We start from the raw sequence: 12,922 nt of genomic DNA, 5'->3' as shown, positions 1-12,922 counted from the left end.
TATGGAAACCAACTTGACAATAAACTATTTGTAAAAAAAAAAATGTGTCCCCTACACTATTTGACCCAAGAAACCAATGTTTCTCGAATGTCGTCTTCTGTGTCATCGGGCCCTCGATACTCAGGGGAAGACTCGGCAGAAAGCAAAGCAAAGCAGCACATCTCGGTTGTCACGGGGCTCGTCTCCGAGCTGGGGTGGGGGCGGGGGGCANGGGCTTCGGAGGATCTTCCGAGCAGGACAAAGGCACGGGGCCAGAGCACGCCGCACACGGACGAGGGGGCCCCTGTTCGCAGCGGGTTCGGGGACCGGGGGACGCCGGGCAGGCCGCGCTTCGGCCGCGTGCGGCCTGAGAATCGCCCCAGGCCTGCGGGGAAGCAGGGGGCTGGCGCTGCGTCGCCTGGGGGGGTGAAGAACGAGGGACAGCACAGAGCCGGGTTCCGGGCACGCTCTGTCGGGGAGTCCGGCACGTGGGCGTGCGGGGCGGGCAGGGGGAGGCCCGGGCTACAGACCCAAGTCTGGGAGCTGTTACCGTGGGACGGAAGGCAGGGTCCTGGGCGGTCACCGCGAGTGAGGCCGGCCGGAGAGGACGGACCGCGCCCTGGGGCAGTCGGATGCTCGGAGGTCCAGGGCAAAGGCAAGGGAACCTGCAGAGAGCCTGCCGACGGCCTGGGAAGGAACAGCTAGCTCGGGAGGGGGGAGGAAACCTAAAAGCGAGCGGGGAAAATGTTTCCACTGTGTGCAAGGCGGCAGCACCGAGCCAGCTGCTCCCGGGGCGGCGGCTGCGTCCGAACCCCACGGCCAGACGGCAGCACCCCGTGGGGAGCCCAGCAGGCGGCAGGGCCTCGCGTCTCCCTTAAATGGCTCTCATCCCGACCGCCCATCACACCGTCCCCAGGCCGCTGTCTTGCTCTGACACTCTGTCCTGACCTCTCTTGTCAAGGGGCCTTTTACTATGTTCTCTTTAGAATCGCAATTTTCATTGCAAAGTAGAGAGCAATATATTTAAAAATTTTTTTTATGTTTTATTTTTTATATTTGAGAGAGAGAGAGAGAGAGAGAGAGAGAGATCAGGGAAGAGGCAGAGAGGTGGAGGCAGAATCCAAAGCAGGTTGCAGGCTTGGAGCTGTCAGCACAGAGCCTGACGCGGGGCTCGAACTCACACACCGTGAGATCATGACCTGAGCCGAAGTTCGAGGCTCAACCGACTGGGCCACCCAGGCGCCCCAGTAAAGGGAAGTTATTTTACACAATGCTTAATGTACAATTAGTAATCAGCTTTTAAACTCAAAACAATTTTCCTTCGCTTTGAAATCAAGGCTGGCTTCTTCAAGAGAAAGCAGTGGCTTTTAAAAAGGGCTTTAAATCGTCAGCCAAATTCCAACAGCAGAAACGACGGCCAGGCAGCCTTACAGTCGGTCACGCACACTCGGTCCTGAGCCTGTGGGTCTCTCTCTCTCAAGGGGTCACGCCGCATGGTCACCGCCCACAGGCCACAACATCATTCTGATATGGCTAGAAATTGATGCTGTGTCTGAGTAAAGTTTTAAACTCAGGGGCGCCTGCGCGGCTCGGTCGGTTGAGCGTCGGACTTGGGCTCAGGTCACGATCTCGCGGTTGTGTCCCCGCGTCGGGCTCTGTGGGGACAGCTCGGAGTCTGGGGCCTGCTTCAGGCTCTGTGTCTCCCTCTCTGAGACTCTGCCCCTCCCGGCTCACTCTGTGTGTTTCCCTTTCTCAAAAATGAGTAAGTATATAAAAAAGAGCTGTGATCCTGGGCAAACCGGTCCGGGAAGAGCTCCGCGAGAAGGCAAGAGACTTCTTCTGTTTTCTACACGCACCTTTGAAATCCTAGAAACACTAGTAACCTGGACAATTAAGTATTTGGTTAGTATCTTTGCAAGCAAGCGTAACAGCTTCTCCTCTGCTCAAACGTCTACATGGTACTAGCTTCGCCCTGGTCTCCCCGCACGCTCCCGGGCACCCCCATCGCGTCCCGGGCCGCGGCGCACAGGCGCTGTCTCTTCACCTTTGCATCCTGCTCCTAGCACAGTGCTGTGCACGTACGGGATTTTCGCAGGCTTTTAGGGGGACCTAATAATAGATCAGACGGACACCCAGGGCACCGTGTTCGGCAACTTCCACCATCAGTGCGTGCTGTGCGCTCTCGCTTACGTTTCAGACGATTCTCCTATCTGATTAGAAGTCTACTACGCTGGCACGCATTTTGTGTCTGTGGGGTTTCCGTGGTAAGCTTTTTGGCCATAAAATGACGTAGGTCGTCTATGTGAGCCCAGGATGTAGGCTGCTCACAGGGAGGGGAGAAAAAGGTGAACTATTTATCATTAGTGAGTGATTTAAAAGCATTCCCAAGACATACTATTTGAAGGACAAATGAAACTCACGATTTCCTCTTTTTAAACCCAGGGTTTTGAGTTGGGCATAATCTTTTTGTTAAAACACACACTTTTTTTTTTTTAAATGTGAAGTTCTGCTTTTTGCAATCTATGTTACAGAATTTAAAAAATTCTTAATCTTGCTCATTCTTTTCTCTCTCTGAGGGGAGAGCTACTTTCTATCCGCTTTGGTTTTCTTCTTCACACTTCTGTAAGCAACGAGCTCTGGTCAAAGGCCGGGACACCACTTTGGAAAATGACCGCACAGATGGAAGAGAAGCGAGTCTCCTCTGTAACTCCGAGAGGAACCGTCTTAACCGTCAACCGCAGCGCCTTGGTACTGACCTGCGCACGAATTTGGACGTTATTTTGCTTATTATACCCGTGGACGTCCCCCTCCGCGCATGCGCGAAGGCGCCCGGCTCGTGGGAAGGGGACGCGGCGGGCGGCNAGCCCCTCCCCTCCCCCCACCACAGCCACTGACAGAGAAAGCCACCCAAGCCCCCTCCCCTCCCTCCCACCACGGCCACTGTCCTTGGCCCCGCCTTCCGGGCCCGCGTTAGGGACGCGCGCGGTTAACTGCGGTTAGGGCATCACTGCATGGAGACAGAGGGCATTTCAGTTTACAGCAAAATGCCTTTTATAAAAATACGGTTATTAAGGAGTAAGAAGTTATTGAAACAAGGAAACGAATACCCTTTAATATCGGGAATGGCAGACTGGGGCTGCCGCCTAGGTGTTTTTTTACTATTAATTTCAACCAGTCAGCAACGTGCAACGTGTATTTCATGATCACAAAGCATCTGAATGGAGTCCTTTCCTATTTACAAGCTAGGCCTCAGGGACAGCACGACGCTACATGACATCACCAATATGAATAACAAACCTAAGGAAAGATGTTCCTGAGTTTGAGAATCTAGCATAGGCAAATACTAGAAAAACAGGCATATAATTTTATACCTAAAAGGGCTCTTTGAGATGTTTCTCTGACAGAGAAAAGGCTGGTTTTACTTAAAAAAGGCACCTGGCCAGGGTTACCCAGAAGTCTCCATTCCCAGTCTCATGTGTTTTTGTTTTTAAATCACAAAAATTTCAATGTACCTGAATGACAAAATAGGCAGCAATATGTCAGGGATGGAGTTAAAACAAGATCCTCACAGAAAGTCCCTCTAGAAAATGATTTAAGTCATATGCAACATTTTTGAAAACACGAATGTGGTATGTTTATGTTAGGATTCAACTTCTACCTTTGCTACAGACACTGAATCTTCTTAGAAAGTTCTTAATGTGATGGTGCCTATCGCATACTTTTGTTTTAATATTTACTTATTTTTGAGACAGAGAGAAAGACAGAGAGACAATAAGAGACACAGTGAGGGAGTAAGAGATAATCCCAGGCAGGCTCCACGCTCAGTGCAGAGCCTGATGCAGGGCTCAAACTCACGAACTGTGAGATTATGATGACCTCAAACCAAAATCCAGAGTCGGATGTTTAACCAGCTGAGCCACCCAGGTGCCCCTGGTGGTATGTTTTGAAATGAGGTGCACTCAGTGCGTTACCCGGGCCGGTAAGCTTCAGAGCTGTCTTTGATGGTTGGCAGTGTAACTTTAACAGGGTGGCCGGAAGTGGACATAGACTTCTGGTGGCGTGGTCGAGCTGAGGGGACAGCAGAAGCCACGGCAGAGCCTGCAGAAGATATGCTACTTGCAGACATCTCCATAAGGCTTTCGACAGAAAACAGTGGAGGAGACCATGGAAAGGTAAAAAAGAAGAGAAACTGCAGTTTACTAAAATTCGAGAAATAGATTTTTAAAAATCTAAATCGACTACATCTTTCATGACTGAGACACTTAAATGAACATCAGCGGTGTTATCCGTGACTAACAAAACGGTATTCTCGCCAAAAATGTACAGAATGAATTTACCACCACCTTCCATAGAAAAGATCTCACACACACTTGCTTTACAAATGCACATCTGAGAAGGTATGAAATTACTTTTATGATGGGACACCTTTTCCACTTCCCAAAAGTCCGAGTTTGGTGTAACGGGCTGCTGTGGCTTACTGTCCTTTATACAACAAGAATTCGTAATTGAAGCAAAAATACAGTATTTGGAAACGTCATCAAAGTGCTTTCAGTTCATATTATTAATCAACAGGTTAACTGTCATAGGTTAAAGGAGTTGCAGGTTAGGACTGGGTATAGGAAAAGTAGTAAGTCAGAAATCAATCCCCAACTTGTTCTCTAGCCTGAAGGATATTCTATTTGAGGAAAACACATTTTCTTTGTATGCCTTATAATCACACTTTGCATGTCCATTAATGGAGAGGAAACCAATGGTAAGCACGGCCTGTCCAGTCCACTGAAATGATGAGGAATGGAGCTGAGCATGGAATTTGATTTGAACAGGCTCCCTGCACTTTTGTACTATGTTGATGAATAGTCCTTACCACTCACAATGAAAAGCAGCTAAGTTTTTTAAATAATAAAAATAGCATGAGTTATCATTATTCAAAGTAAAACATGTAGAGAATTCTATGGTTCTCAATCATCAGTTAAGATGGCCACATTTCTTCTGGCCATGTGCAGCAACGTGGACGGAACCAGAGGGCATTGTGCTGAGTGAAGCAAATCAGTCAGAAAAAGACAGATACCATATGTTTTCACTCATATGTGGATCCTGAGCAGCTTAACAGAAGGCCATGGGGGAGGGGAAGGAGGAAAAAAGTTACAGCGAGGGAGGGAGGCAAACCGTAAGAGACTCCTTAAATACAGAGAACAAACTGAGGGTTGATGGGGGGTGGGGGAGAGGGGAAAGCGGGCGATGGGCACGGAGGAGGGCACTTGTTGGCATAAGCACTGGGTGTTGTATGGAAACCAATTTGACAATAAATTATATTTTAAAAAAAGATGGCCACATTTCTTTAGAAGAAGAAAAAGAAAACCTTCATTATTTGGATACAACAATGGCCTGCCAGGAGGGGGAAGGGTAAAAAGAAAGGTTAAAAAAAAGTGAAGTCGAAGATAAAAAGGAAGCAGCAAGTATAAGAGAAGAAGACTTAAATTAAAAAGGTCAGATTAGGATGGGATGATCTGCTTTGTTACAGGGGAACATTTACTATCAGATTTTATCCAGCAATGCTCGGGGTAAGAGATTTGTTTCCTCTTTTCCCAACCGTACTCTCTAGTATCCCCTTTCCTCTTGAGCCATGTGGCTACAGGGGTTTGGGCACGAGCAGTACTGCGTGGCGCCGTGACAGGTACCTGCTGTCTTTTCCGTTCTGCAACGGCGTGTACCGATCTGCACTCCTTTCACACACATACGTGTTCCTTCTTGCCATGCTCCCTCCAGGGTACAGGTTGCTCTTTAAGAAAAAAAGGAAAAAGAGCCATTTTAAAATTCTAGCTGTAGTTGTGGAAAGTTAAACGAATTTAAGCTGCAAAGGACTTTGAAAAAAAAAAAATCCATGGTAGAATTTTCATTTATCAGAACCTTCCATTAACAAGCTCGATCTCACACACTCCCCTCTCTCTCTCAGATTGTAGGTGTGAAAGGCAAACACCTGCGGTTAAGACAAACATGGTCACCCAGAAACCAAACTTCTCAGAAGCTATTTAAGAGAAATACAATAATAACGTTACATGTACAAGGATGAATAGTCTGAAAAACTGAAAAGCCTGAACACCCTATGCATCTGTTAGTACCGATGGGAGGGTGTCCCTCCACGCGTCCGTCAGTCCCGACGGGAGGGCGTTCAGGACTTCAAAAGACTGCAGTGGCTCCAGGTGTTTGGATATAGAAGGACCCGGTAATATATTTAGTGAGAAAAATTACAATGTGACGGATATGGTACAATCTCATTTTTATAAGAAAAACAAATCCCATATGTAAACATATATTCATTTATGTTTTCTTTGGAAAGGAAAATCTATAAAGGAATTCATCCCAAAGGATCACACTAGTTATGCTGGAAGTGGAGAATGGAAGGTAGGGTAAACTATTAATTTTACTTGAGATATCTTTGACCTGTTAAAATTAAACAGAAGATATTATTTTGGTTTCACACATTGCCAAAATTAATACAGTAAATGAAGATAAATTTAGTACTTAGTGGCTCAGAACAAAATTTCTCTATGAAGAATCTTTTCGCTTGTTTTTTTCCCCTTAAAGATAATAGTGTTGAATTTAAAGCAATGTTTTAGTTTTTATGCCCTCTTTAATAAATATGCTTTGAATAGCCATATGTGCCTCAGCAGTAACGATTCTGAGGGATCACCACGTCGACATACAGGAGGAGACTATAAATACGGGGAGAGAAGGTCTACGGGGGAAGTGACAGCCAACAACACAAGACAGCAGGCAGCTAAGAGCTCGATGAGACACCCGTCAGAAAGACTGATGACATCTCGACCCAGGAGACGGGGCCGGAAATGATCTGTACAAACGGCATTTTCATAACGTGAGCGGGGCCTTCAGATAAGAGCGCCACGTGAAACCGGGCGGAAGAGGCAGCTGAGCAGACCCCTGGGAGAGTGAGACCCACCCGAGGTGAATGACAGGCTGCTATAGGACGGGGGCAGAAAATGGGGGACCAAGTTCTCTTTCTGTCCTGGGGGTAATGATGCTCCCGAAACTGTCCCCTAGCCGATGTGGAGGTGAGGGAAAACGACGGCCTGCCTAGGAAAACTACTTGTCCTAACAATGTCTTAAACCCGATTATAGTAAAAAGCATTTCCACACAGATCAGTTGGCAGGTAAAGTGGTTCTATTTCTCAGTCCTGACAATGGTCATTCACACCTATTTCAGAGTCTAGGCATCAAATCACATGTTTAAAAAGATACAGTTTCCATGAACTGCTTGAGCCAGTTGGTGCTAGGGTTTTAACTCCCTTGCAATTAACTTTGTACCGGGTTTTCTGGTATTAGACTTCATGTTGCTATTTGAAGCACTTTTTCCCTTTTTCTTCTCCTTTCCTACTTTCCACAGGCTAAATCAGTTTTTTTCTTCTGTTGGTTTAAAAGCTATAAATTCTACTCCTGTTCTTATGTTCTCTATCCCTAAGTTCCTGAACTCATGTTTGCTCACTGCTACTGCTTTTTTCTTTCCTTTTTTTTTTTTTTTTTTTGAGAGAGAGAACACAAGCTGGGGAGAGGGGCAGAGGGAGAGAGAGATTCTTAGTCAGGCTCTATGCTCAGTGCAGAGCCTGACATGGGGCCCGATCCCATGACCCTGGGATCATGGCCTCAGCTGAAATTGAAAGTCGGACGCCCAACCCACTGAGCCACCCAGATGCCCCCGACGACTGAGTTTTTAAACTGATCCTGATCTTATCTTCTGCTGAAAGGTGTGGGGTCCTTTTCTTTTAATCTCCACCCCATTCCTACTTCCTGGATAATATCCAGAATGTCGGTTCTGAATTCTTGGGGTGTGTGTGTGTGTGTGTGTGTGTGTGTGCGTGTGATCACATACACACCTGAGTCAGTTATTTGATCACTTTCAACTGCATGTATTTTCCAGCAACACCACAGTGTCATTTCCTGTGAGAGTACAGTGCCCCTCACAGCAGTGTTTTCAAACAGGTCACCATGTGACAAGATCGCGGATATACCTACTGCCTAAGAACATGCTCATCACACCTTCACACTGAAATGGCAATTTGGCTACATAGAACATTCTGGGTTCAGTGTGATTTCTTGTTTAGTTCTTAAAACATATTACTCCACTCAGCTTCCTGCATCCCTGCTACTGTAGAGAAATCTGATGTCAGTCTGAATTTTGTTCCTATTAAGGTCATCTGCTGCCTCACCCTGGAAACTTTCCAGAAGTTTTCACTTGGGTTTGGCGAGTGTGTTCCACTTTGGTGAATCCAGGAGTAGGTTTTCCCTCTGGCTTCTGTCTGCCTTTCTGAATCTTGTTTATTTTTATTTTTTATTTGAGAGAGAAAGAGAGAGAGACAGAGACAAAGAGAAAGGAGGGGTGGAGAGAGAGGAAGAGAGAGAGAGAATCTCAAGCAGGCTCCACGTTGTCAGCACAGATTCCAATGTGGGGCTTGATCCCATGACCATGAGATCATGACCTGAGCTGAAATCAAGTCAGACGCATAACTGAACCCCCCAGTCGCCCCGAAACATGTTTTTAAAAAAGGATAAAGGTCATGAGATCATGACCTGAGCTGAAATCAAGAGTCAGATACATAACTGAATGAGCCCCCCAGTCGCCCCGAAACAGGTTTTTAAGAAAGGATAAAGTTTCAAAGATTGTACAAAAAAGCCCGACACCAAGTGCAACGTGCCAGGACATTCACTCACGCTCGGGATGGTTGAAGACTTTTTCCTTTCTGGCCCCACAAGCGGGCTCGCAGTCACCTCGCTCTTGGATCCCACTGTCGTGCTGCCAAGTTTCCGGGCTAAGTCCTTGTCCCATTCGTCTTTCTGTTCACTCTCCACGCTGTTAGCCTGAGGCCTTTTGGTGTATGACACGGCCGGGGGAATGGAGGGCCCGGCTACGAAAACATTAAAAAGCACAGTTAGCTGAAAATCCTCGGACACGGTGTCTCCTCATGGACAAAGCCTCTAAATTAAAAACACCTTTCCTTGTGTATTTTACACCTGGAACTACCAGCAAACTGTCTGATTACAAAAACGAGGTCAGCCCTACAAGGGGGCTGCTATGAATCACGCGGGAACAGAAATCTGGGATGGCACACAAGACCAGCACAGGGACACACAGTGCGGAGCTCTCGACAAGCGCAAGTGTGGGCAGGACGGTGCTGTTTCACCGTCTGGCTTCTCCCCACCGTGGTCACTGAAACGCCGCTGCTTCTGGTTTGCTGAGATGCTTCTCTGCACCTTCAGGTGGGCCGGGGACTGGAGGCTGCTGTTGTTCAGGTCACTGCTGGGCCGCGACCTCGGGCACAAGCTTCCGCTAGACAACGACTCGCCGCCTTCAAACTGAGAAGAAAGACCGCAAACAGTTTAAAAGAAAACTGGTTACGCAAACAATATGCCCTCCTGATTTCCTCATTTATCCCAAGCCATACAGAGAATAATCAGAACTGAGAAGAGAGGGGTGCCTGGGTGGCTTAGTCGGTTAGGCGTCCGACTTTCGCTTAGGTCATGATCTCGCAGTTCGTGGGTTCGAGCCCCGTGTCGGGCTCTGTGCTGACTGCCAGTTCAGAGCCGGGAGCCTATTTCAGAGTCTGTATCTCCCTCTCTCTCTGACCCTCCCCTGCTCACGCTGTCTCTCTCTCTCTCTCTCCTAGAAATAAATTAAAAAATTAAAAAAAAAAAGAACTGAGAAGAGAAATCATTTTGGATACACAACCAGGAAGGGAAAGAACTGGATACGGGGTGTTTCCACGAGTCTGAGTCCCTTTGGTTACCTTGTACAAGTGGTTTTGGATCCTTAGTTTAGTCAAAACACCAAAGAACAGCTACCACTTACTGAATGGTTATTATACAGCAGGTGCCTTGCTATAAGCAGGCCCTTTCTATATGTTACTCTGTGTAACCATTACAATAAATCCAACTGTTTATTAACCTGAACTCTATAGGTGGAAAAGCTGATGTTAGGAGGACCCAGGGACATATCAAACTCAGACATAGTTGGGATTCAAACTTAGGATAAAATCTAAAATTTTAACTTTACACATAAGCTTTTTTTCCCCATACCACACTTACGGAACAAAATTTGGTTTGCTGACTCTGATTAAGAGGTTGCATCTATTTAGCTAGGCACCGTAAACAGGGGCCAATCCACTATCCCTCTCCTTGTGACCACAGGAGGTTTGTTGCCGGCAAACCTCCGACTGAGTCGCTGGCATCCCGATGGAAACGCTAACTTGGTCTGTAAAGTTACTAACGACAAACAGCAGAGTTACAGTGAAATAAGCGGTAACAGATACATGGAGCGCCCGGTAATGTGCCCGGAACTGCTGTAGGAACTGCAGAGTATTCGTTCATTTAACCCTCTCCATGACCCTCAGAAGCACGTGCTAGTATCCTCAGGTCATGGAGCAGGGACCTGAAGCACAGAGACATGAAGGAAAGTGCCCAGGTCGACAGTCAGTCAGTGGCTGTGCTGGGGGGGGATGCGGGGGGGGGGGTGGGGATTCAAACCCGTGAACCTGGCCCCCGGAGCCCAGGCTCTTACTACTTTCAGTAGCCTCTTTTGTTTGTATTCAATACAATTCAAACTTCATTTTAATTCAGGAATGGGCTGCGCTGTATACTTATGATGCTAGTGTTTCCTTTATATTTAAATGAAGAGGAACATTAAAGATCTCAGGTGTGAAATCTTGAAACATATGTAGAAACAAGTCAAAAACTTTAGAAATAACCATTTGTATGATTTCGCACTTCTTAAAATTCTCTTGACTTGGCTTCTTTGATGCCACTTCCGCAGCCTTTGGGGTCTTGCCTGAGGCTGGTCTCCCTGGAAGAGCAGTGGCCGCTGGCCGGGCCAGGGAAGGGGGGGATTACTACGTGTGGAGCCCTCACAACAGGCTGGCACGTTAGTGCCGGGCTCCTCTGATGACGCTCGCAAATCTGTTACTGCTGCTTCCGTCACCCCCTCCAAGCCAGCCCTCTGTACCCAGATGTCTCCCGAACAGCTCCACCCAACAGGACTCTCAAAGTCACCCATCTCAAATTGAACACACCCCTATCTTCCCTCCGAAATCCACTCTTTTCACATTCTGGCAAATACCTCTTCCAAAACCAGTCTCCTGTGCTAGAAATTGGAGGGTCTCTCAGCCTCATTTCCAACAGGTTACCAAGGACTGTCAATTCTACCTCTGACGTGGTGGCCCTGCTGTGCCTGTTGTCATCCTCTGTCCCAGAGCGCTNCAGTGGGCAGAGCAAGGGTTCCTTGCGAGCGGTACACAGCGGAGTCTCCAGGACACAGTGGATTCAGTAAATGTCAGCTGAATGTACTGCTTCACCAACAGTTACTATCTAATTAAAAATAATTTCAGCCTATTGCATAAAATGCCTTCCACAGGTGTCTAATCGTTAACAAACTGTCAATGCTCTCGGCTCTGTTCTTGACTCTCAATTCATACCTTTATGTTTGCTGTGCCCAAAGGATCATTTGGTTTTAGTTTTAGGTTTCAGCCACCACCTGTACACAGCTATTTCCTGACCTGAATCTATCTCCTAATATTAAACAGGTCTCTCCTGGTCCTGAGAATCTCCAATTGCAAGTATCAGAGCCACTGGATATTCTAGAAGGCAAAATATCACCAAACAACGTTTTCCTGGGTTCCCACCTACTTAAATCACTTCCGATACATGTTTTGTTTTAAATGCCGCCCCTTCCTTCCATTTTGGTCATCATGTCTTCTGCATACCCAGAAGAACCATGGTCCTTGGGGCAGGGCTGTTGTTTCTGCAGACCCAAGTCTGGGGGGCTCTCATTTTCAAAGACTAAGCTCCGTGTGCCCCTCAGAGCCAAGCAAGGCACTTGGTCTGCTCTCTCACAGCCGAATCCCTCCCAGTACTTGGAAATGAAATCAGGTCATAACTTAGCATCTTGAGTTTGAACTCTTAAGAATAAGCATCTTGGGCCCTTTATATGATTTTCAACACCACGCAGAACAGATGTGCTAACATTATATCTCAACTGTCACTGGTCTCAAGAAAGAGTTGACATTAATCTAAAAAGGAAAAGAACTTACTTCAGGTGGTTTTCTCCCTAGAAGAATATAAGTAGCCATAACTTCATCATATTTCTGATTTATTAAGGCGTCATTTATCTCATCTCGTGCAAAACCCATGGTGACCATGATGTCTAGAAATAAAAAACAAAATGCAAAATTTCTGAAAATGGGTCTGCTTTAGTAAAGAAACCAACAAATGTGGGTACATTTGCCAACACAAGATATGAGAAATTCTAGAATTTTAAAGTGTAACATTAACTACAGAAACTTCTGAATTATTAACACACAGATACTGCATATTCAGATCCTATACATTCACAATTTCTCATACAGAAACTTCTGGGCCATAGGATCCATATAAATGCACCTCGTCTGCTCCTCATCACCTAACACATTCCTGAGCTGACTTCCTTTGTTCAGCCAGAGACACACATCTATCTGTGAAACATACACATACCCCTTCTCTCTTGTTCTCTCTCTCTCTCTCTCTCTCTCGTAATACACCCTCCGCTGCCCCCGGAGTGGTTTCTCTCATCTCTTAACAACTTCTACTTTCTGATCTGAAGGTGGCTTCTTCTTGGGAGGCCTGAAGTCCACAGCTGTTCTGAGCGGATTCCTCACACTCTAGAACACGCCTCACTTGCCCCTCTGCTCTCAAGACAGAGAGGAGCAGAGCTGATATGACTCAGCTGTGGGTTTCTGCTGGCTTTGGTGACGGAGAGAAAAGCGCAGAGAACAGGCTGGAAGCGCTGGCCGGGTGTGGGAGGATGCACCCCGCCAAGACGCCGGGAAACAGAAAGGGAGAGCCAGAGGGCTCATCCCCTCAAGTGCCTCCACATTTCTGGTTAAAACACATGCTATGTTTTGCT

General features: G+C 46.9%; 1 protein-coding gene across 1 annotated transcript in view; it reads right to left on the bottom strand.

Annotated features, from left to right (window-relative positions):
• The window catches only part of MARK1 (microtubule affinity regulating kinase 1), a 67,767-nt gene that overhangs the window by 8,874 nt on the left and 45,971 nt on the right, over window positions 1–12,922 (bottom strand). The window contains exons 11-16 of the mRNA XM_077759821.1: window positions 12,072–12,184; window positions 9,192–9,345; window positions 8,704–8,897; window positions 5,658–5,758; window positions 3,951–4,115; window positions 2,736–2,846 (exon numbers count right to left, since the gene is read on the bottom strand). Of these exons, the coding sequence (XP_077615947.1) occupies window positions 2,736–2,846; window positions 3,951–4,115; window positions 5,658–5,758; window positions 8,704–8,897; window positions 9,192–9,345; window positions 12,072–12,184 (838 nt within the window). The remainder of the gene's footprint in view (window positions 1–2,735; window positions 2,847–3,950; window positions 4,116–5,657; window positions 5,759–8,703; window positions 8,898–9,191; window positions 9,346–12,071; window positions 12,185–12,922) is intronic.

This window comes from Crocuta crocuta, unplaced genomic scaffold (genome assembly GCF_008692635.1).
Source record: "Crocuta crocuta isolate KB4526 unplaced genomic scaffold, BGI_CrCroc_1.0 scaffold556, whole genome shotgun sequence".
Classification (NCBI taxonomy): Eukaryota; Metazoa; Chordata; class Mammalia; order Carnivora; family Hyaenidae; genus Crocuta; species Crocuta crocuta.
This window is presented reverse-complemented; position numbering and strand designations above follow the sequence as displayed.